Here is a 25,455-nt window from a genome sequence, read left to right as displayed (position 1 = left end):
TTGCGGAGGCGATCCGGCCGGTACGCGCGATGCACCCCTCCTCCCCCCAGCCTCCTTTTGTGGACGCGTGGAATTATTTGGTAGGTCGACGGCGGGCTAACGGGCAACAGGCGTGTGCGGTTGTCTATCTGGTAGGCGAGGCCCGACTACGGGCCTTTTCCAGTGTACACCGTTGTCGCGAGTGGGTTTTCCGACCTCGTAATGCTCGTGCGGATACGTTGTAAGAAAGAAAAAAAAATAGTGCGTGCTTGAGTCCCGACTTCTAAATCAAACGACTCTCCGAAGAGAGTAGAATTATTCTCCAAACGAGGGTTCACGTGTGTTTTTAGAGAGAGTCACACACGTGTCATGTCCAACATCACGCACAAAAAAAAAAAGAGTACAACGACTCCAAGAGTGTTATATACGAGAGAAATCTGTGTAAAGTACGGCCCGTATGAAAGGAGGGAGGAGGTAGGTGACCGTTGAGGAAATTTAAAAGACACATAAGACAGGATGAAGGTGGGGTCTCACGTTGTTTCGCACATGCTATATATACCACCGTGGCCGTAACGGCGGAAGCTCGAAAACGATAACAGCAACAATGTTCGTTGAATGTTATGAGAGAGCGACGGTCTTCTAAGACAGAACTCGACCTTACTGTGTTCGTATAAACAATCGATCCGTCGGTAGTTGTTTTTGTCAGCGAACTGGGGGTGCTGGAGGAACACAGACACGAAGCAAAGAGGACAGCACGAATGCTCCTCCTCTTGGCTTCGTGTCTGTGTTCCTCCCGCGCTCCCAGTTCACTGAACAATCATTAACTACCAACTATAGCCCCCTTTTTTCATCCTATTGCAGTTGTTTTAGATGCGGAGCATCTTATACTCGCGCCTTGTAGTGCGCCGTCCGCGTCGTCCGCGCCGTCCGCACCGCTTCTCGAACATTCGACAGCTGACGCGCGCGCATGCGCCGTCGCGCCGTCGCCCACTCTTCCACCATCTGTGCATCCCTTCCTCCTCTACACACCGCGCGCGCTTCACTCCTCCACCATCTGTGCACCCTTCCTCCTCTACACACCGCGTTCGACATCTACAATTCTCCTGATTCTCCAGTGGACGCGCATGTGGCGTCGCGCTTCGAGGACATTCAACAGCTGACAGTGCATGCGCCGTCGTGCTGTATATATACTCAAGGTCGGCGCTCGCTCGCTCAGTTGCCGCTCGTCGGTTGGTTTGTACGGCGCGTCGACGTCCAAGGTCGCGGTGAAATGAATTCCAACGAATCCACAAACACAATAATCGACGTCCCTTCGACCAGCGCCGCCCTTTCGCATACGTGTGTACGTGTTCACTCATTTAACACCCCCTCCTACAACCACGTTAACCAATTTAGCCATCGACCCAAGTAAGTCGCAATTTAACACCCCATTTCACAACCACGTTAACCAATTTAGCCATCGACCCAAGTAAGTCGCACTTTAACACCCCGTTAACCAATTATATGCTCCGCATCCTCCTCAGTGTTCCCCCGAGGGAAGCTGCGGGCAATTTTTTTTATTACTGGTTTTCATCGGTGCGTGAATATTAGCGGGCAAACGGTACACCATCCATCGAAATTCAATTAGCTCTCATTTCCTTGAGTTGAGTCGGCAGCCAACAGTTGCTGACATTAGCCAATATACCAGCGAATACCCCAATCACTTATGACAGTTACAATACAAACTCCTGTACAAACCATAGAGTTTTCTGAAATTAACTAGAGTTGACTCAGTCGCTGCGATCGTTCAGCGCCCATGGGAATGATGGGTAGTACACACATTTGCCTAGCCTTCGTATTTGCTGGCGGCGAATCGTACTTGCGGCTTCGTTTATTGCTGTGTTTTGATTTTGTTTTGAAAGGAATATTCAACCCTTTTGAACTTCGTAACCCGATTTGGAAAGGTAAGCCTAAACGGATAAGGTGGTGAAGCGCAACCGCTGAACATTTGCTGCTTTTTGTTTCGTGAGAAAATAACTCCAAGCCACACGAACACACACGGAGCCAAAAGCAGGCCAGAAGTGCGAAAATTAGACAAATGTGTGTACTACCCATCATTCTCATGCTCGCTATAGCGCTGTGCGTTGCAGCTCCCATAGACACTAGCGCCAGAGTTCTCTCTAGTGTATATTAGGGAACTATATTCTACATTGATTGATTTGTAGGGTTTAACGTCCCAAAACCACCATATGATTATGAGAGACACCGTAGTGGAGGGCTCCGGAAATTTGGACTACCTGGGGTTCTTTAACGTGCACCCAAATCTGAGCACACGGGCCTACAACAGTTCCGCCTCCATCGGAAATGCAGCCGCCGCAGCCGGGATTTGAACCCGTGACCTGCGGGTCAGCAGCCGAGTTCCTTAGCCACTAGACCACCGCGGCGGGGCAACTATATTCTACAAACCATCAATGTTTGCCTATATGCAACGTATGCACTAAAGCTAACGCACAAGAAATACGTTTTAGTAACAGGCTCAGCAGCGAAACCGCAGTGTTTGCAAGAGAGTGTGCATGTGATGAAATGGCCTCTAAAATGTTGGCAACGAGGCGGTCGGGGACAGAACGACATATTTTGAGGATTTAGTTTGTGTTAACGTACAAACACTAATAACAGCACTGCAGAAACCATAGCACTAAATACTCACGGTCAATACCGGAGCTTAAGGGAAATTTTCGGCCAACTCATACTTTAATCGGTCATGTGTTGACCACAGGGTTGCAGTTGAAAAGGTGCCTGAGCTCGAGCCAAAGTAGCCATGCCATTCAATGTTATCGTCAAAGCGGTAGCCAAATAAAACAGAGGCGGTGTTACAGACAGTCTTTACGACTGATGAATAAATAAAACCATTTTGTATAAGTAAGACAAAAACTTGAAAGTAGCCATGGCATCAACTGGAAATTTTTGTCGCCAAACGGGTCAAAAAGTAGCCACTTCGGCGCAAGGAAGGCACCAACGGCCACTCTGCTTAATCATGTACCCACGAGTTTCTACAGTACGACGAAGTACAGCACGACCATAAGCTTCTGCCTACTAACGACAGTATTCGTCGCAATAGTTGTGGTGGTATAGCGTGGCGCTGATGGTAAACAAGTGGTATGCCTTACCTATTGAATATTCCAGTGCGAGAGAAAAAGTAAACCAATTTAAAAAAAAGAAACAGGGGGGGGGGGATGCACGTCGTGCAGGAGCTCTCAATGAAAAAAAAATGAAGATTGTGTGAGAAACGAGGAAGGCAACAAAAAGATATAAAAAAAGAAGACAGCGGATCGACCCACAACCCCACCCCAACGCTGAATTATGAATTAAAGCTCGCATGCCCGTCTCTCCGGTGGCACTCGCCTCACAGCGCGGAATCGAACGTGGTTTTGTTGCCGCACCGCCCACTTCTTTATTTTTTATTAGGTTTTGCCATCCTTTGCTTACTCACGTACGTATCACCTCTCATCGCTTGTTCTTTTAGGTACTTCCTTTGCCACTTTATTTTTCTGCTCACTGCTGTAGTGAAAGTGGCATAAGAGGGAAAAAAGAAGGCCGAAGTAACATAAGTATAGGCAGACACTTCGATCGTCGGTGTGACGGCAGCAGCGGTGCAAGTGTGTGCGAGTGTTGCTTTTATTTCCTTTCTATTGGTTAACATTTTCCAACTGTTCGAATGCGGCTCAATGCTAGCACATAAAAAGGGCTCGTAGAACATCATCACTCAGTCAACCAGTCATTCAGTGAAGCGATAACCAGGAATTAATTGATTGATTTGTGGGGTTTAACGTCCCAAAACCACCATATGATTATGAGAGACGCCGTAGTGGAGGGCTCCGGAAATTTTGACCACGTGGGGTTCTTTAACGTGCACCCAAATCTGAGCACACGGGCCTCAACATTTCCGCCTCCATCGGAAATGCAGCCGCCACAGCCGGGATTTGAACCCGCGACCTGCGGTCAGCAGCCGAGTAGCTTAGCCACTAGACCACCGCGGCGGGGCGATAACCAGGAATTAGATTGTGTACTTGAATCTACACTATGAGCTTGAGTCGATAAGACTAATAAATATACGGACGAATCTATCTATCTATCTATCTATCTATCTATCCATGATAACATAACATAAATAATCATACCACAATTAACACAACATGCAAATGTCATCAAGCCAGCAAGGTCATTTGTTAAGAGGACACTATAAAGAACTATTAAGTCGACGTTATTGTTGAAATGGCGGTCCAGAAACCTCCTAGTGTTACTTTCGTGCCAGAGAAGGGTCTATTTTGAAATAAAATCACGTTTTATTGCTCCGCATCGGGTTAGAGCACTTAAAATTACCCGCCTCAAGAAGCGGACCGACCAGACCGCCTTACGTCACTGGTATCGTGCACAACGATGCCCGGCTTTACTGCGCTAGTAGCAGCAGACCGAAAACAGCGGGAGCCACAGCAGCAACAACGGCCATTGCTTAATTTTCGGTCATTGGCTTCGAGATTTCAGACACTTTTGTTTCAACTGCGCCCCGCTAGATGGCATCGCCTGTCCCGTGTAACCACGTGAAAATTGAATTTTCGAACCACTTGCGCCTTTCCCTGTAGGAGCATCTGGCTTTTTTTTTTCATGAATCGAACACAAACAAACAACCAGCATTTTATTGCGTCTCCTGATACATGGAAGTCCTTTTTCTAGTGCAGTTAGATCGTTTACTAGTGAATAATTGTAGGCGGTCCGTCTGATGTCATCGAGATCATTCTGAAGATGTCCTACTGCGGCACTTGTGTTCTTGTGCATTTACTTTAATTTCTCGGTATGTAGGGAACTGTTGTTGATAATATTGTCGTTTCAGATGTTGTCATGCATTAAGCTTTCAATCTAACGTAAATTGTCATTTGACTTTAGTGTCCCTTTAAGCGTGGTATATCCTAGAATGCACAAGCATGCCTGGGAAACACGCGGTCGCGAATGACATGCTAGAAGATGAATGTATTGCTTTATCTCATAGCCAAAGAATGCGGTGCATGCAGATCCTCATTGACTGCTTCGCGTTCCATCTCTCATATCACTTATATGTACATTTGATGGGTTTTTGCCACCGCCGTTGCCGTCATGTTCCGCATAAAGTCGCTCATTGATACCATCTCCCGCGTATCGTCTGCTCTACCCAAGGTTAAACAGCGTGGCAGAGGGAGTGACGAACGCGGCCGAAGCAAATATAAAAGGAGAAAGGAGCTGGCCCATCTTCGGCGCTGGTGCGGTGCATGCTATAACATCTCCCGTGTTTAAGGATTGCTATTGAACGCTGCTCAAGCAGAGAAAAGACGTCCTTCAGCGCTCGCCGTGAACAATCATGAAAAAAACTCGAGGTTGGGGGAGGGGGTTCGACTAGCAACTAAGAGCTTTGATTCTAAAGGCGTGGTCGCTGTCGCTGGTGCGCGTGCTATCTCGGCAGGTATCAGCGGACGACTCGTATACCCGTCTACACACTGCGCTCTCAACGCGAAGACACTGTGCGAAATCCGCATCTCTCCCCGGAGAGGCCATGCTCTCTTACACCAACGTTATGCAGAGCTACGCGAAACTGGATGCTTGAGATTCACCTGTCAGCTTTACCTCAATGCTGCGTCCGTGTGGTGAAACTGTGGCTTTTTATAACTGCACTTCAATTCAAGTTGCAGAGCCTTTATGATTCTTTCCCCTCCATTGATACCGAAACAGCCGCACGAGTAAATATCTCCATTTTTAGTAAACTAGAAAATCCACAAAACATCGAAATTGGAAAAAGCAGAGCAATAGAAACAGAGACAGAGAGCAGAGACGTGGCACTAACAACTGACGCTTATTTCGGGAAAACCTTCAGCTCAAGTCTGTACAACGCATGCGCAGATAACAAAACCTAAACCTAATCTATGTAAGTAACCTTTGTGCTAAAAACATTCTTTCCTGGTGAGATAAAGCGAGGGAGCGCAGACACATTTGTCAGGACCCAGTTTCCAGATATATGAAATGCCTCAATAATATCCCGTTCACGCTGCGTCTTAGCCTTACCTAAGCCTTAGCCTTTCCATGCCCCCTTCCGACAGCTTTCTGTGCTTAACGTAGTTTAGCGTTGAGTGTAGGATCAACGGCATCAAGCGATGCGACCTCGTGACGATGTCACGCGATGACGCCACTGTGCGACGCACGCCATATCTTGATCTCAAGATGATGCCATGATTACGTCAAGACTTTTCGTGAATGGCGATGTGATGATGATGAGTTACGGTGACGGCATCATGTGATGACATATTTCCCATCCCGCGTGTTGACTACGATGACACAGAACGCCGACGAAAAAAATTTTTGTGCATCATGGGACACAATGTTTATGCTTTAACAAGAGCGATGCCACCGTCTTTTGAGAGCCCAAACACGTACACGTGTTGACTAGCTTCCATTTTCGCACAGTATGTCCTCTTGTGTAAACGGTTGTTGTTTTTGTTTGTTTTTTTCCTTAATGCTGCGGTGTTTTTGATGCCGTAGAGTAACATAATCATGCTTCCTGAAGAGAAAACTTGTATTTAATGTCATTGTGAATTGAGAAGCAAGACACACTTACCAAATGCGCTTTTAACTAAGTGTAAAAGTTGTGTAACATGAAGGGTCCTACTCTATGCGGTAGTGAGCTGTGGTGCGAATTATCAAGCGCTTTGATCTCGTTGAAGCTCGTGCTTCTCCTCCTCCTTGGGGTTCCTCATGAACCTCAAGCTCATGTATCAGGGACGGCTCAGTGCTCTCTCATAGTAGAGTACCAAGTACTCTAAATCGTTTAGCGGCTATTCTAAACACACCCTAGACTACTTCACGGACAAGTTTCACAATAAAATCACGGGACGGCTCTGTGCTCTCCCTTAGTCCACAACTTGTGCAATCTGCGTACCTAAGGACTGGGATGGCTTTTTCCTCACACAGCCGAGTATAAGTACTCTAAATCGTTGAACACATTTTCAAAACCAAGGTTATAGTCGGGACAGTTTATGGCTCTCCCATATTCGTGTAGTGCTCTGAAGCGTTCACAATGCGTTCTTATCACGTGTTTCATCCTTAACCGGGACAACTTTCTGCTTTTTGAGTATCAAGTACTCCAAACCGTTAACCACTTTCTTTAAACACGCATCCCTATACTGGGTTACTTAACCGCGACAGCTGTTGCCTCTCCCATAGTGGTGTACGCGGAGTGCTCCAAAGCGTTCACGATGTATCTAAACACAGCTGTCTTTTGAAGCTGGGATAGCTTTTTGCCCTCCCGTAGTAAAGTACAGCGTAAATTTTTACGAAAGGGAACACGGGAGCGCATGGCCTGCGTGCTTCGGAAGCTGCTGGCAGCGCGTTGAAGCGGGAGCGAAAGCAAGCACAGCCTCTCTTCGCGTCATCTCGTGGCGAGCAAAACAACCAATCGTTGCTCCTATGCAACCAGCGAAAACATTTCGACCCCCTCCCCCTTCAAGGCGATTACCGGCCTCCTTCGTAGTCGCAATGGAAAGGGAAATGACAAAAGCTTGTCAGACATTATGCTCGTTTAGTAAATTTGATTAAATAATATTTAAAAAAATGTGGCTGACATGGTCTGACTTGTGTCCCCCCTCGTGTTTTTCCTGAATTTACGATACTTTTTGGATATGCTGGTAGTTTCTTCGTAGTTACCATCAAAACAAAACATAACACTGAGCTCGGTCTCTCGTTTAAGGAAAAAAACCTGGTGCCCTCGTCTCAAAGCTATAAAAACGACGTGTAGGTGGTGCTGTCATGACGGCACATGATAGAGTGTCTTATGCAATGACTGCAATTAACGGAGGCGAGCTTAGGACGAATATGGATTTTTATGGTTGTTAGCTAATCACCTGGCACACTCGAAGAGAGCATGAGCCCCATGCATGTAAAAGCAATGTGAACTCTGCGTATCGGAACGTATGTTCCTCGGTTACAGATACTGTAATAAAGAGCTTTAGCTTTCGCTCTGCCCCCGAAGTCGATTGCGATATCCAAAATGGCTCATTTTTTCTTTGGTTCTGGACGTTTTTCTCCGTAAAGTAAGCGTGGCACTTCTCTCGTGCGAGGACACTTAACGAAACAGGCCGAGCGTTATTGCATCCGCTTTTCCCGCCTATTTGACATCGATCTCCCGTTAGTCGTAAGTGACGTTCGTAAATTGAAATGAACACACTTACGTTCACACACGTTGTCTTCACTTCATAAAGCTATATTTTTTACGAACACAGCCAGTACCTGGGCTCCATGGGCTCTCGCGTGGTTCTCTCTCAGGACAGAGGGGAGCGAAGTTTTCTACAGCAGTCCCCGCCACCCCTTAATGCCGACCACCTTCCACCTGCCTTCAACTGAGGCATAATAAAATGCTTTGTTAGGCACGTTGCTTCATTATAGAATAGATTTGAGCGCTAACAGACCGACCATCTGTCTAGGAAAGTCGCCCCGCCTCGGTGGTCTAGTGGCTAAGGTACTCGGCTGCTGACCCGCAGGTCGCGGGATCGAATCCCGACTGCGGCGGCTGCATTTCCGACGGAGACGGAAATGCTGTAGGCCCGTGTGCTCAGATTTGGCTGCACGTTGAAGAACAACAGGTGGTCGAAATTTCCGGGGCCCTCCACTACGGCGTCTCTCATAATCATATGGTGGTTTTGAGACGTTAAACCTCACATATCAATCAATCATCTCTAGGAAAGCCGAATGTCCAGATGTAGGCCACCTTCAAAGAACCGTGTCGCGTCCTCGTGGCAGCCGCAGGCACGGGCGGGCTAGACTGCACCTGCGCGCGCTTGAAGAAGGGAGAACGCAGGTGCATTCTAGCCCGGCCGTGCCGCAGGCGACCTCGTTCACCGGTTGCACGCTTGGGAGCAGCACTGTACCAGTGCATTTACGGTCCATCACGTGGCTTGTTTTCAAATTTCGCGGGCTTTTTTTTGTAAAACGCGCAAAAAGATAACAGCACGAGATGTATCGTACAGGGAACAATAGAGTCAGTGGTTTCTAAAAATACTTTGCAGCTCAGTCTTCACACTAGGCGTTTTCAGTCAATTATTAAAAACCAAGTTGACGAAAAGAATTAATAGTTTACGTGTAAATGAGAGAGTATTTATACGCTAGTGCGAGTATATGTTTGGTTATATTTATCTTCGAGTGCCTTTCATTTTCAAAGCTTTGACTCAAGTTATGTTGGACAACCTGTATACCAGCGTATCTATATTGTGTACAGCATATCTTTTATATGTGGGTGTGCGTGCGTTTGTATTCCCAGCAGTGTTAACAAGGCGAACGCCTTATATAATCCCTCAACCCCGCCGCGGTGGTCTAGTGGCTAAGGTACTAGGCTGCTGACCCGCAGGTTGCGGGATCGAATCCCGGTTGTGGCTGCTGCATCTTTGATGGAGGCGAAAATGCTGCAGACTCATGTGCTCGGATATGGGTGCACGTTAAAAAAAAAATCCCAGGTGGTCGAAATTTCCGGAGCCCTCCACTACGGCGTCTCTCATAATCATATGGTGGTTCTGGGAAGTTAAACCCCACATATCAATAAATATATATTCCCTTAATCGCGTTTCCGGTGGAGGCGAGTAGGGGGTGGGCTAAATTCTCCCCTGCCCCTACCGAAACGCTTCTGTAACCCATCGGCCGAAAAATCCGCTGTCAATAGGCGGCGTCAATCAGCCGCGGTGTGAAAACAGATAGTACAAATATCATCTTGACGTTAATATGCAAATGTAGTAACGTCAATTGATCAGGATTACAAATGAAAGCGAGTTCAAAGTGAATTCCAAGGGAATGAGAGTACAGTAAGGTGGAATGAATCTGGCTCAATGCAACTAAAGGTAATGAATAATGACTCAACCAGCATTAAAGTGCATCACATGGCTGAAGTGTGAACCAAAAATGAATCAAGATACTTAGCTGCGAATCAAGAGTGCATCAGCGTACATCAGACTGAATCAGCTGAATAAAATTTATCCCAAATGCGACTCAGAAGTAGATGAAGCAATTCAAGCGTAAATCAAAGAACATTAGAAAGAATCAAGTAAGTCTGGTGTCGATCATGAAACTTCACAGTAAACCAGCGTACATAAATTCAATGAACAGTGCGTCCACGTACATGAATGTGAATTAGCTGAATCAAAAGTGAATTGAGCAAATTGAGTGGGAATGAATAATAAATCAAGTAATCAAAGTGTAAATCAATGCTCAGTAAAGTAAATAAAGGATCATCAGAGTGAGGTAATAGTGGCTCATAGAGCGCAGGATTTCGGCAGTGGTGTCATTTGCACTAACTCAAGCGACGCCGCGACTCATTTTTGTAGCATCCAGCAAACACATTTTCCCCCTCATGAATCTATCACTCCGTTGCTCTTTTCGTAAAAGGTTCTAGTTTAGGTGTACGACTTTTTACAGCAGTTGTCATTATGAGCAGCAGCGTCAAGATATTTTTTTGTGAAATGTGAAATGAAAACTTCTTTTAGTTACTTTTTTGCCGCGTTTTGCGAGAGCTATTTTCAATTTATGGCGACAAAGTTCTTAATTCCCCTACTTCAGCTTGAGCATCTGGCCCTTAGTTCATTTCACACCTAGTGCAACTCGTTTCTGGTGCATCTCGCAAATGGAAGTCACGCCTAATGCAGCCCACACCAAGTGTATCTTCAACTTAGTGCAAATCACACCGAATGCATCTCGCACCTAGTGCGTTTCACACCTAGTACATCTCACACCTAATGGAAGTCACACCTAATGCAACCCACACCTTGTGCATCTTAAACTTGGTGAAACTCACACCCAAAGCATATCGCACCTATTGCATATTGCACCGAGTGCATGTCACACCTAGTGTTCCTTGCACCTAGTGCATCTTACGCATAACACCAGTCAATCTACTGTAACTCAAACCTAATGCATCTCGCACCTAAGGCTACATACCGAGTACATCTCACACGTAGTGCATCTCCCGATAACCCATCTCACACCTAGTGCCACTCACGCCAAGCGTGCTGTATGTAATGACACTGATCCCCATTCCAATGCGGTCCCCATGTTCATCGTCCGTGTTCTTGAACTCACCGTCTAGTCAATTATGACTGGTCCAGAGGGTTTTAGGGGCAAAGCTCCATAAGGCGTGGATCTGTCCATCCCTTGTATGTATGTAGTAGTGCGTAGAGAGCGGGTATGTGCCATAGGGGATGCGACATGGGAGGAGATAGCGGTACTTGGAGTGTTCACTAGATGGACGCACGGATGGACGGACAGACGGACTAGCAGGCGGACGGAAGGATGGATAGACGGGCGGACGTATGGATGGATGGACACACGAACAGACAGACAGACAGACAGACAGACAGACAGACAGACAGACAGACAGACAGACAGACAGACAGACAGACGGACGGACGGACGGACGGACGGACGGACGGACGGACGGACGGACGGACGGATGGATGGATGGATGGATGGATGGATGGATGGATGGATGGATGGATGGATGGATGGATGGATGGATGGACGACAGACGTACACATGGACAGACTGATGGACGCATGGATGGTCGCGCGGATGGACGGAAGTAAGAACGAACAGATGGACGGAAGCACGGACGGGCTGATGGACGCTTCGTCCCAATCATCATCATTCGTTCAGTAGATATGCTGCGATTTTTTTATCGCTCACGTGATTGGTCCGAAATGTCACCATTGTGAAATTTCACAACATGGCAGAACGCGGCAGTGTCCTGAGCAGCGTACCTAGAGCATCTCAATCCCGCTGCTGCATCTCGCGCACCACATGTACTTCAAGAACCTACAGATGAATGCAGTCATTCAAACGAGGCGCCTTATTCGTTTCACACATCTACAAAATACTCTTCGCAGCAAGCGTGCTGCCATCTGTGACCTCCCGACGCGTTGCGCGTTTTCCGTTCCCTTCCGTGCAGCGCCGCCAGATACCGCCACAGTAGGCTGAGTTTACTGACGCAATCGATTCGTTTTCTGCGCAGGCGCAGCGCTGTGCGCTCGTACGCGACGACGACGCTCGCTCGGCGGACCCCCGGCATCATCTTGCCGCGATGTTTCTTTTATGTACGCCCTCACATCGGTGAGAGTGGAACCAAGCTAAGACCACAAGTATCGGCGTTAGCGTACGTGCAAACACGCCGTTCATCGTTGAAAGTCAAGCAAGCCGTTTCCGTGCGAGGACAGCGGTAAACAAGGTGACTTACATCCCCAAACCAGCGTGTCGTCTGCTACAGGATTTTTTCCTCATCTGTAAAAAAAAGTGACTGCGCGACGGACACTGGAGCAAGCCGCGGGCCGACGCCAGGCATCAGCACCCGAGGAAGAAGCCTATAGGTAACCCACGCCAAATATGCAACGCTCTAGCGGCTTCCCCGGCTGCGTATTTATAAACCGAGGCCTTGCTGCTGCGGGAGTCTCGCAATTCTGTCGACGTAGGGCCATTGCGCGTGCGAGGCCAGCCGCCGAAATCTCTGTCGTGCGGGAAAGCCTGCGGCGTAGGCCTACTACAGCCCATCTGTGACGCGCTCCTTTATTTTTGCGTTTTGTTGTTTTTTTCTCTCCCTCTGTCGCACACATGACGTTCGATCGTGTACCTGTTTTTGTTATGTTGAAAAGTGCCGCGCGCTGCTTCAAATTCAAATGTCGGCCGGAAAGCACACTAGTAGTATGTATGTATGTATGTATGTATGTATGTATGTATGTATGTATGTATGTATGTATGTATGTATGTATGTATGTATGTATGTATGTATGTATGTATGTATGTATGTATGTATGTATGTATAAAGTGTCGGCAGCAAACACAGAACCGAGTTGACTGGAGGAACATGGGAGAGGGCTTTGTCCTGCAGTGGACGTAGTTTGGCGGATGATAACGATGAGGATCATGATGATGATAATGCGTATAGATAGATAGATAGATAGATAGATAGATAGATAGATAGATAGATAGATAGATAGATAGATAGATAGATAGATAGATAGATAGATAGATAGATAGATAGATAGATAGATAGATAGATAGATAGATAGATAGATAGATAGATAGATAGATAGATAGATAGATAGATAGATAGATAGATAGATAGATAGATAGATAGATAGATAGATAGATAGATAGATAGATAGATAGATAGATAGATAGATAGATAGATAGATAGATAGATAGATAGAAAGATAGATAGATAGATAGATAGATAGATAGATAATGTAAGCGCGTCTCACGTCACCTTTGTCGTTTGTCGCGCCACAGCTGTGCGCTCCGCGCCACGGAGAGAGAGAGAGAGAGGCGGACAGTTGTGTGTTCACATTTCATTTTATTTGGCTCGCAGAATAAAGCACAAGTGCAGCACAGGTGCGCTGGCGAGTGAAGTTGTCTCTATACAGCATTTCAAGCGGCGAGCCTGCGAAAGACGGCCGCTATAGCAGAGGTCGTTCATATAAAACACGAGCCCGCATAGCGGTGCACCGCGCAGCTGTTCAGTCTGTTCCTTCGTTTTTTCTTTCGGGCTCGACGCCTCCCTGACATCGCCTCCCGCGGGGTCTGCGCTGTTGTCACGCTGACAGAGATGTGCTCTTCTCGTGACGGTAAAGGCGTACGTCACTTCTACAGTCGACACTTTCCTAATGTAAAGTTGCCAAATAACACGATTACGCTTAATGCGCCCTTTCCTTAAGCGTCACCTTGTTCTGAGCAATCGTGTGCTTTTTATAAGCAATCTTGCTAGGATTGAGAAGTGTGATTGTCAGTCTAGGTCTTGTCCCTAAGCGTGCGCTTGTTGAGTACGGTAACACGTTTCGCATCGACGTGCGATGGTTTGCGTCAGGGGTCGTCAATATGTGACCGACAGAACACCACTTTTGCGAAAGCTGACTTGTAGTTTTCATCGCGCTAGCGTAAATGTGGTCGGTACGTGTCTACGAAGCAGAATTCTCCCGTTTTGCGGTGTGCCTTGTTTCGGGAACCTTAAGCCCATTAAGAACGTGGAGCTACTGGATAAATGTTAGTAAGGTCCTAAGTGGTCACTCCATTCAGCATAACTTCCATTCCCACATGCCGTCTAAAATCTATTTGTGAAAACAACGAAGCACGAATTTTTTTTTCTTCAACAGATAAGAAAAGTGCTCGTAATACGCAACTTTAGGAGTGAACAGCCCTTTGTCTACGTCTTTCAGTAATGCGTGTTATCAGCAAAATTCGCTCCTACAATCTTGTAGACAAGAGTTGAAGCGTGGTTGCTACATTGCAGTGTACTTTCGCAAGAGTTGGTAGTTCCATCTACTGGCGTAGAGATAAACTTGCAAAACACATAATCATTACTGCAACAACCAAGGGCATTCCAAATTACTGCTGGATTCAGCAGTATTTCATCGGTAATGTGCTGCAGCAGCGCAATCGGTAATGTGCTGCCTTTTAAGCTTTATTGTTACACGAACATTTATCATGCACAAAGCCTTGTCTGCAAGACCGTGTAATTTAATGATTCCTCTCAAGATGTCATTGCCCGCGTCCGGAGAATCGGGATTACGGGGCAATATTTGCGTATGCCAGAATCGTGCGCACGCTAAATCCACTTTCCTGCCACCGAACCACAATGAACCAGGGTAAGGAACCTTGATGTGTGCGCCTTGTAAGCTTTCTTTTATACAGCAAGGTGTAAGCCTGCGTATCAAGGCGTATAATGCCATGAAGCTCAGGGTACGTGAATTCTCCTCGACCCAGCTGCCGATGGAAACATACATGATGTAAGCTCCCAGGCCTAGCGTACCCAAGATCACCTATGATCGCACGCAATGCTTTCTGAAATTTTGGCTGGGAAGGAACGCGCCATGTAAAAAAACTACAGCTGCTACGAACGCATTAGTTAACTAAATTAGTCAAAATCACATAAGCTTTCGCAATTCGTCAGTGCCTGATGCACATGCCCGCGTACAAGTATCAAAGAGCTCAAGTTCTCTGTGATAACATATGCAGTTAAATCATAAATCAGTTATTTAGGTGGCCTCGTGTAGCCCCCTCCCCCCCTTGACGTGTTCATAAGAAGCACTTACACTAGAATTATTGTCCCTAAGGCAAATGTCGCCAACCTTACAATGCGTTAGCAAAGACGGTCAACACTTAAAAACGAAACGCTTTGTGAATTCCGGCCCCTTGGCTTATCGGTTATCTACAAATAGCAGCGACGGAAGGATTAGTCAATTCCTGAAAATATTTTATTTCTGAGCATCGTTCGCTTTTTGCGCTCACATAATACTTGTTTCAAATTAACGTTAGGCCTAATATCACACTCTTTAGCGTCAAGCCTAGCCGTCGGTAAAGCCGCTGTCGTCGGCGGCCGAACAAAGGTCCTGTGTGACACTTCGCCGGACGCACGGACGTCACAAACGACCGAAGGGCGGTGTCCTCTCATCACCGCAACGAAGCTGTACACGTCTTGAGCCCGTGTCGTCGCAGTGTCGTTCTTTTAAAGGTCTTCAACTTGTCACTCAGAAGCCTTCCGCGAAGGGGAAAAAAACATGGATTGACGCATTACACGTGGTCAGTGCGGAAACCGGGTACAGAGTCCAGCAGATTTCCTAAATCATATCGGTTTCAAAATGCCTGCTCAAAGACTTGTCAAGGCGGGGCGACAGTGCAGAAGGCTACACATCGATTGTCGCTTTGTCCGTTTTTCTCTGCTCAGTCTGTGTCGTTGTCGCTGGGGCGAAGACACTGCAGTCGTATCCCGGGCCAGTACATACAGTGTTGGAAATAGCTGGCCGGTGATTTTGGCGCCCTCTGTAACAAGCAGTTACGTGCAGCATATGCATTTCGTGACGTCATCAATTTTTGATCAAACCTTAGATTACGTTCTCGTTCTTGGATGACGCAAGTGTTCGTAAGTATTTTAATTTCTTTACTAGTATTCCATAAACAAATCGAGCTTCAAGGCAAAATGCAATTGAGTTGCTGTTGTTCTTGTTGTCGTTTTTGTTGTTCTCATAGCGAATGGAGCATGTCCATTCTTATTGGACACGAGTAAAGCAAAGGTGAGTTAAAGCCCTAAAAATGAGCTTGAAATCAGCTACGCCCTTTTTTGACGATTGCCGGAGCGACACTCTTTCTCGAGCCCATCTGAACTTATCTTTTGCGGGCAATGTGCCTTCTTGCTATACTCTAGCTATATATGAAACTTGCAGTGTTTAAAACCTACTTACTTTAACATACAAAACATTCAGTCCACTTACTTCGTAGGCTCGTGTAGCACGCTCATTGACGCCTCCATACATACATACATACATACATACATACATACATACATACATACATACATACATACATACATACATACATACATACATACATACATACATACATACATACATACATACATACATACATACATACATACATACATACATACATACATACATACATACATACATACATACATACATACATACATACATACATACACGTACATACATACACGTACATATATACATACATACATACGTACATACGTACATACATACATACATACATACATACATACATACATACATACATACATACATACATACATACATACACGTACATACATACATACATACATACATACATACATACATACATACATACATACATACATACATACATACATACATACATACATACATACATACATACATACATACATACATACACGTACATACATACACGTACATACATACATACATACATACATACATACATACATACATACATACATACATACATACATACATACATACATACACGTACATACATACATACATACATACATACATACATACATACACATACATACATACATACATACATACATACATACATACATACATACATACATACATACATACATACATACATACATACATACATACATACATACATACATACGTACATACCTACATACATACATACGTACATACGTACATACATACATACATACATACATACATACATACATACATACATACATACATACATACATACATACATACATACATACACGTACATACATACATACATACATACATACATACATACTGTAATGATAATAAATAGTGGGGCTCAGGCAAGGGCGCAGGCAGGGGGACGAAAGCCGAGGAAGACGAAGTGAGAATAAGAACAGCCGGCCTGCAGCAAAGGCGTTGTCTCTTATTTCTCGTCGTTACAATGGCGCAGCCGACGAAGAAAACGGCTTACGTCTCGGTTTCGTCATCCACAACGCCCGCCGACGTGCAGCCGCGGTAAGCGTCGCTTGAGGACGGCGTCAAGCCCTCCTCGGCAGCTGTTTACTGACACCACCGTTCGGGGACGGCGTCAAGGCCTCCTCGGCGGCTCCAGCACCCGTTACCGGTACCAGTTCACCATAAGGAACGCCGTCACGCTTCTTCGCTGATGGAACCCGCAAGGCGTCCGTCGCGGCCAGCATCGATCCCAGTACCGACGGATGGCGTCCAGGCCTCCGTTGTGGTTCCGGGAAACTTGTCCTGGGACGCGACACGTCGCGGCAACCATGCGCACGGGCCTCTCTCACCTAGGGATGGCGTACATGCCTCCTCCATACCTGGCAACCTGTCGGCGCTTCAAGCACCCACCGTGTACGGCGTCGAGGCCTACCCGGCGGCGCAAGACCGCTTCATCTACGCCACAGTACCAGGTCACAACTCATCACATGGGTTCCGCTTGCCTGGGAACGTCGTTGACGCTTCCAGCGCCCTGGAACCCATGTCCACGATTCCTACCACAGCTGGATTTCCAAGGGACGCCGTCCACGCGTCCTTGGTCAGCAATTGTACCACCTCGAGTACCGCAGTCACTGTATCCTCCGCAGAGGCGGGCCTTGGCTCTTCGTGCGGATCGCACGACAGCGCAGCGGAGCTGCAGCATACCATCGCGCAACTCCGCGTCACGACCAACGCCCTCATAGCGTCGAGCTCCCAGCTACGTCCTGCCATCTTGCCAACATTGTGCGCACTCAATGCCATGTTGGCTGCGGCCGCCTCACAAAACTTCGAGGTAAGCTCGCCCGAGAACCGTCGCAATCTCGGACGTTCTCTCACGGAGGTATCAGAGCAAGTGAACTGCTTGGCGTGGGCACATTTCGGAGTTTTGCCCGCAGTCCCGCCATCGCCGATTTCCTTCGAGCTACCGGAGTTTCGCGGCTTCCAGGACGATGCCAAGGAATGGGTGGCAACCGTCAACGCTGTCGGAGATCACGCAGCGTGGACGGACCAAAAGAAGTGGGGCATGGCCATAGACCGCCTTCGGAATGCTGCCGCGGCTTGGCATCGATACGAAGGCGTGCGGCAGACGTCCTGGGTGGACTGGAGTGACAAGCTCATAGCTGCTTTTGGACGGAGTCACCATCACCTCTCCACGACCACCCAGTCTTACGCGACCGCTACCGAGAATAGATCCCAGAAGGAGACCACCCTCGCGGCTTCAGCTGTATTTTGCAGCTTCCCGACAGCCAATTTAACCACCTACCCTGGGACGAACAACCCTACAGTGCTGACCCTCACTTCGAAGCGACATCTCCTGATATCACGTCAGTCTGTGGCCGAGTGTGCGGACGTCTGCCACACGCTAAGCGCCGCTTCCTTCAAAGTCACTGTCAGCAAAGACCTACCAGAGAAGGTAATACTTCCGGTTAGTGACAGGTCATCTGACAATGAAGGCTCTACTGCACGTGAAACTATAGGAATAAGCAGCTTGAGCATGAGTCCGACAAAGGCAGTGCTGCAAGAGCACGCGTTGCCTCTCAAGCTGCAACCTGAACTCGGCTCTCAGATGACTACAAAGACACCCCGACGCCCCTTGCCACACCGCAAGCAACGCAGGCGTCGACGCTCAGTGCAGCAGGTGACGGTGCAGCGTGGACTATTTCCAGCATTTGTAACACGACTGCGACAGGATGCTCAAACCGACGAGATTAAACCAACGCGGCCACTTTGCAGGAGTCTGTATCTCCTGCTAGCGGCATCTTGTCCAAGTCAACAGCGTTGGCCCCATCGTGGACGACGCCTGCACCGACCATCACGTCACAGCCAGTGTCGTCCTCCGGAATCTCCTTCAACAAACTTCCATGTGAAATATCAGCTTGGCCGAGCCCGGCCACCCCGGAATAGTCAATGCCGCCCACCGGAGACATTGTCGGTAGCCCACGAGGCTCGCAGTCGGGGCCGAGTGTAATGATAATAAATAGTGGGGCTCAGGCAAGGGCGCAGGCAGGGGGACGAAAGCCGAGGAAGACGAAGTGAGAATAAGAACAGCCGGCCTGCAGCAAAGGCGTTGTCTCTTATTTCTCGTCGTTACAATACATACATACATACATACATACATACATACACGTACGTACATACATACATACATACATACATACATACATACATACATACATACATACATACATACATACATACATACATACATACATACATACATACATACATACATACATACATACATACTTTTCTGTCTAATGGTGCAACTAGCCCGCATATGACGTCACGTTTTCAGCCAACGCTTTCACCGCAAAAAGGCGCCTTAGTGCGACCTTCGCAGTACTGACATCAAGGTGATGCGCTATTCCAACTGTATACACAGAAGTGTGGCAGCTTGGGCTAGTTGGTATGGCATGACGATAGTTATAGCGCGAGAACAATCGTGTCCTTCTTGTCTCTGTGCCGTCGTTTTGTTCTTGCGCTATAACTATCGTCATGTATACACAGGTTTTCAGCAACACAGATTCCTTGCACTTCATTGCGATAGCTAGAAGCTGCGCAGAATTGTTGTGTTTTTCGTAATCAACAGCTGCGTTGCGATTTTTCATTATGCCTAAGGTTTTGTTTACGTAGCCCTGCCTCCCATTCACATTTTCCTCTCTCATTTCTTGCAGGCTGAGGAGTTGCGGAAAGTCTCGCGCAGTAAAGGACCACCCGGTAAGTGTCAGCTTACACCCGATAACCGCTTGTGACTCGACATTGAGGTGTGAGCATTCGAAACTTGCGAGTCGAACATTGTCGCTGTTCGATCTTATCGACTCAAACAAACAAGGCTGATAGAGTGTATGCTGCCAAGCTTATGTACCTGGTTTGGCCCTGGCTTTGACGTCATTACGGCATCATTGCGTAGACACGTATTTCTCTCAAAGCATTTGTGCATATTTTCATTCACCATCGACTCGCCTTTAAACGAAAGTATTTGAACAAAACGTTTTAATAGCAGCAACAAGACACAAGAAACTAGCGCTAACGCGTGGAGCTCTGCATCTCTGGCTCTGCACGCTGATCAGTTAGTGTGAATCGCAATATGCGTACTTAATTGCAAATCGATCCCTACCATGGAAACGAATCGATTATTTTTTTAAATGCTCTCTTTGTGCTTTAAATGAACAATGCAGAATAGCTATATAATGCTTGACTTTATAAATAAGCTGGGAAGTACAAGCAGTTATTCATTGATGAGAGAAACGGGTGCTCACTAAAGAAAACCTGTGCTAAGCTGGAGGTGCCATTCAATTAAGCTTGTGTTACGGGCTGTACGAATACAACACGAAGCTTTCTCAGAAATTACCACTTCCCAATTGCCCCTTAAGGCAGGACTCGGGAATCGCATACGCGTTGTGCAGCGTGCTACACTCATTTCTGTGTGAACATGCTTGTGCTAGTTCCATAGATACCATACGCAAGGAGCGCCTCACCTAATCACGTTTTCTTTTCTTTTTTGCCTTTTCTTTTATCTTCATTCCGCAAACATTACGGAAACAGCGGCTCAAGAGACAAGCAGGTGAGCAACCTTGAACAGTATACTGCATAACTTCATACGAATGATACTTGACTATTCCGATACTGACATGCGTTCATGATTTTCTTTTTATTGGGCGTGGCTTTCACTGCTAAAGGGTCCTTAAACAAGAGAGAGAGAGAGAGAGAAGAGAGAGAGGCCGATAAAAGAGGAAGGAATAAGACGGGTGCTATTTTCCGCCTCCCGTTGCGGGGGCACGGCTCAGCACCTTTGGAAAGGGGGGAGGGGAAAGAAAGAAAATATAAAAAAGAGAGGAGAAAAAGAAAAGGTGAAATGCATTGCGAGAAAACGTCTTGTCAGTACAGTCAGTAGAACAAAGCAAAAGCGTTCTTCCGTAAGGCGGCGAACTCCGCAGACGCACAGAACTGATTGATTTGTGGGGTTTAACGTCCCAAAACCACCATATGATTATGAGAGACGCCGTAGTGGAGGGCTCCGGAAATTTAGACCACCTGGGGTTCTTTAACGTGCACGCAAATCTGAGCACACGGGCCTACAACATTTCCGCCTCCATCGGAAATGCAGAGACGCACAGAACTCGAGAAAGGCTCGGAGAACTAGCGTCTTTGAGCGCGCGGTAAAAAGGATGTCTTCCCTCGTTGCCGCAGGCAGGCTGAGCAGGCTATCACGGCTCACCAGCGCACAACGCTCTGTGGTGAGGGCAGGGCAGGAGCTCATAAAAGTTATGAACCATCTCTCCGAAGGGAACCATGAAGGGATGCGAAGCAGCAGCGGTGCTCACACCGTTGACCCGGCTGAAACGGGCATCGGCGCGGGTGCGGGGAAAAACGGTTTGAAGCAATACTCGGTGTAGCCTTTGCTGGAGTAAACGTTTCTTTGAAACGCAACGACAATGGAGGTGGGTTGAAAATCGTGTAAGTTTCATCGCAGATAAACGAGACGAAAAAGAGTTTCCACTCGACGTGTGGTCGATTGTTGCGGGTGGTGGAGAGGGTAAAGCGAGAGAGAAGTGTGTTGCGAGCGGGCGGAGAAGTAACACCACCTAGGTGTCTTGAAAGGAGCCGGCAGCTGCTGCGGGTGAGGGAGAAAGTGACGTGAACGCGCAGCTGCGACTTGACCTACTTGGGATCGTTCCAACAACCGTGGCAGGGGAACGTGATGCGGCGCGTTGGCACGGAGACACGGACGGACAGCGTTACACTGGCTTGTCAAAGAGCTGCTTCGCATCTAATATGTTGCAGCGCTGCATCCTCGCCGCGCCTTCGCTCGCAAGCGAGAGGTGCGGCGACCTCGAAACGTTGCAACGTATTAAATACGATAACGAATGCATTATTCTCTCCCGACGTTTCTCCCTTTGTGGCACAATTCGTGACGCCAGCAGTTTGTCCACTTGACGTCAGGATGAAATAGAGCTCTCGATTGGTCGATATGCGAATAAATATCTGTTGTGAATTGTCGCCCACCCTCCCTTCTTTGTCATGCAGTCACATGCCCGTTCTGCCTTGTCTGGCGTGACTATTGTGCGCGACAAACCGATTTCACTTCGTTTCCGGCGTTTGTGAGTGCGCAAGCGTAGATAACAGGGTTTAGTTGAAAAGCGCGAGATCCCGACTGGCTCAACACATAGCGATTACGCTGCATGCGTTTTATGAAGAAATGAGCGAGAAAGATGATAAAGTGCTTGAAGGAAGAGTAGTGAAGGCGAGATAGAAACTGCTGTCTGGCCTTTGAACACTGGCCCTGCCGCGGTGGTCTAGTGGCTGAGGTACTCGGCTGCTGACCCGCAGGTCGTGGTATCAAATCCCGGCTGCGGCGGCAGCATTTCGGCGATGGAGGCGGAAATGTTGTAGGCCCGTGTGCTCAAGTTTGGGTGCACGTTAAAGAACCCCAGGTGATTGAAATTTCCGGAGCCCTCCACTACGGCGTCTCTCATAATCATATGGTGGTTTTGGGACGTTAAACCCCACATATCAATTAATTCTTTGAACTATATATGTGTTTTCGGGGCCCTTTAAAATCTTGATACGTGCTATCACTAGGCGCTCTGCATTCATGGGCACTACTGAATGCAGTGGGTCTTCCTCGAGTGTTTCCGAATTGTCCTATCAGATTGTACGCACTGCGTGTGCGATTGAACTTGATCTAAGACTAACGCGAGCATCAGTGATAACGCCGTAAAGTACGGCGACGCATGCGTAAAAGCAGGTGCGTTTTCCCGACCGGTAGTCGTGCTCACGATTATTATTGCGCTGCAGGCGTTGGGGAGTGTTCTATAATGTTTACTGAGGAAATTATGGCGCTGTGATCATTCAACCACAAGAATGATGGATGGTTTGATACGTGGGGTTTAACGTCCCAAAACCACCATGTGATTATGAAAGACGCCGTAGTGGAGGGCTCCGGAAATTTCGACCACCTGGGGTTCTTTAACGTGCACTTGAATCTGAGCACACGGGCCTACAGCATTTTCGCCTCCATCGAAAATGCAGCCGCCGCAGCCGGGATTCGATCCCGCGACCTGCCGGGCAGCAGCCTAGTACCTTACCCAGTAGACCACCCCGGTGGGGCAATCATGAATGGTAAACATGTTTGCCTATTCTTCACGTTCGCGGTTTCGAACACTCTTGCGGTTTGCTTTATTCTTGTGTTTTATATTTTGATTTCGATGAAACCTCGCGAGCAGATGCGAGTTAGTGAGCCTAAAAGGGTCTACTTGGTGAAGGTAATCTACTGAACTTCGGCTTGTGACAGAGCAGCTAGAGGCCAAACTGAGCCGAAGGACCGAAGCCCAGGCAAATCCATGTGCCTCCAATTATGTGATCCATGTGCTGCCAATCATGTGATCCATGTGCTGCCAATCATTTACAAGTCGGTTGAAACGCGGTATGTTGCAGCTGTCTTAGACACTAGCGCCAGATTCTCCTCTAGAGTACTGTTCTAAAACCCCATGGTAAGTACTACTTCTTCATCTAGGCACAGGGTCACCCAATGAAGAGTTTCAACCCTTCTGGATTGAGCTCGCGTTCTTCACAGCTACAAACGCGGGAATGAATTCACCGTTCACGGCTAAATAGCAGCTAAGCGGACAGCGACCATCTTCTGCTCCATACTAATTCAGGCGACGTCGTTAAAGAGAAGATAGTGTGGCCAGAGCAGCTGCTTCGAAGCAGGATACACACGCAGTGCTGTCCACGACAGATGACGGCTGAGCGAAACGTCTGGAAAGTTGACGCAGTGAGGCACAGAAACCGTGATCAAACTATCTGATAGACGTATTGTGAGGTATAAACAGCGCGCTGTTTTTCGTACGGTCCCAAGCTAAAGAAAAATGAGCGTATATATAAAATGGAGCAATAGTAATGCTCGCTCTTTGTTACAGACGCCAGATGGCGTAAAGCCACCGAGCTAAACTAATACGACCAATTCTCGGCTAAGCTTTCAGCACGGACACGCTATCTCTAATGACCGCACGAAAAACCCACGTCACACAATAGCTATGTGACGGAAGGTCAGTTGCCACCAATGCAGTGGCTTCAACACTTTTCGCTTCAGAGATCGCTGTAAAGGTAATCATACAATCAATTACATTCTCACATTTTTCGTGACTTCAGGGAAAAATTCGCGTAGTGCTTGTGTAGGCACGTTTCAGTCAAAGTCTGTATCCGAGTGGTACTGGCTTCCTAATGAACCTAAGTAGTGGGGCATAACGAGTTGCTTGATCTATAGAATTTCCTACCATAAAGAGGCTGTGGTGATGTGGTAATTGAGGCGCAGTGAGAACGACGTGTACTACGTTGGTTCGCCAAGTCATCGTAATTGCGGCTTTGAACGCCCTTGTGGCGAGGCTTATTGTTGCGCTTTGGCTTTTGTTTCATATAAGAAAACGTCTCGTTGTGAACCTTGTGAGCTCGTTTGAATTGGTGAGCTTAAAAGGGCCAAGGTCCATGGTGTAATGGGTCTGCTGAACTTTTAATAACCTTCGTCATGTGACAAAGTGGCGACGGGCCACCCGGTGCCGTAAGTACGAAGTTTAGGCATTTAAAAACATCTTTTGTGCGCAATCTTTGCCATGCTGGCTGAAGTTCTGTACGCTGCAGCTCCCATATACATTAGCGACGGATATGTCCTAGTGCACTGTTATGAAACTTTATGGCTAGAACACTTTAATATGGCTTAACCCTCGTTTGGCGCGCAGGAAGCGCAGGGCCGAGTGCGACGAGGGCGCCGCCGCAGCTGCTGCTGGCGCCAAGCGGAGCGCTGCGCGGCCCTGCGACGATGAAGCCGCCCTCTCACGGCTGAAGGTCGAACCACCTCCGGGACCCAACGCTCCCGCCGCAGGCGCCAACCCAGCAGCGCCCGCAGGGGCACAACCACCACCACCACACGTGTCGAGCCCGCCACTCACCAGGACAGTAACACCACACGACGGCTTAAATTCTGGTACGTGCATTACTGGCGCTCTCTCGCTAACAGAATGTGTCAGCACTGTAGAAACAGGAAAACGTGTATCGGTGTAACAAGTTCACTTCTTCTTGAACGAGTTTGTGCGACTTAGTATAAACATGGCGTGTATGCGCTGTAAAGCGACACTCTTAACATTCCCAGGGAAGGGGGAGT

The 25,455-nt window shown here is 47.5% G+C and overlaps 1 protein-coding gene across 8 annotated transcripts in view; it reads left to right on the top strand.

The window, feature by feature from the left end:
* Nucleotides 1-25,455, top strand: part of LOC119163236 (uncharacterized) — a 324,142-nt gene that overhangs the window by 231,072 nt on the left and 67,615 nt on the right. For 4 of the 8 annotated variants that reach the window (XM_037415192.2, XM_037415191.2, XM_037415190.2 and 1 more), the window contains exons 1-4: nucleotides 15,853-15,919; nucleotides 19,970-20,012; nucleotides 20,841-20,859; nucleotides 25,034-25,278. In XM_037415192.2, the coding sequence (XP_037271089.2) occupies nucleotides 15,905-15,919; nucleotides 19,970-20,012; nucleotides 20,841-20,859; nucleotides 25,034-25,278 (322 nt within the window). In that variant the 5' untranslated portion in view covers nucleotides 15,853-15,904. Of the gene's footprint in view, nucleotides 1-15,851; nucleotides 15,920-19,969; nucleotides 20,013-20,840; nucleotides 20,860-25,033; nucleotides 25,279-25,455 lie in introns of those variants that run through there. The other 4 variants (XM_037415189.2, XM_037415194.2, XM_075873834.1 and 1 more) reach the window with 3 other exon arrangements.

Source organism: Rhipicephalus microplus, chromosome 9, assembly GCF_043290135.1.
Source record: "Rhipicephalus microplus isolate Deutch F79 chromosome 9, USDA_Rmic, whole genome shotgun sequence".
In the NCBI taxonomy this organism is placed as follows: domain Eukaryota; kingdom Metazoa; phylum Arthropoda; class Arachnida; order Ixodida; family Ixodidae; genus Rhipicephalus; species Rhipicephalus microplus.
This window is presented reverse-complemented; position numbering and strand designations above follow the sequence as displayed.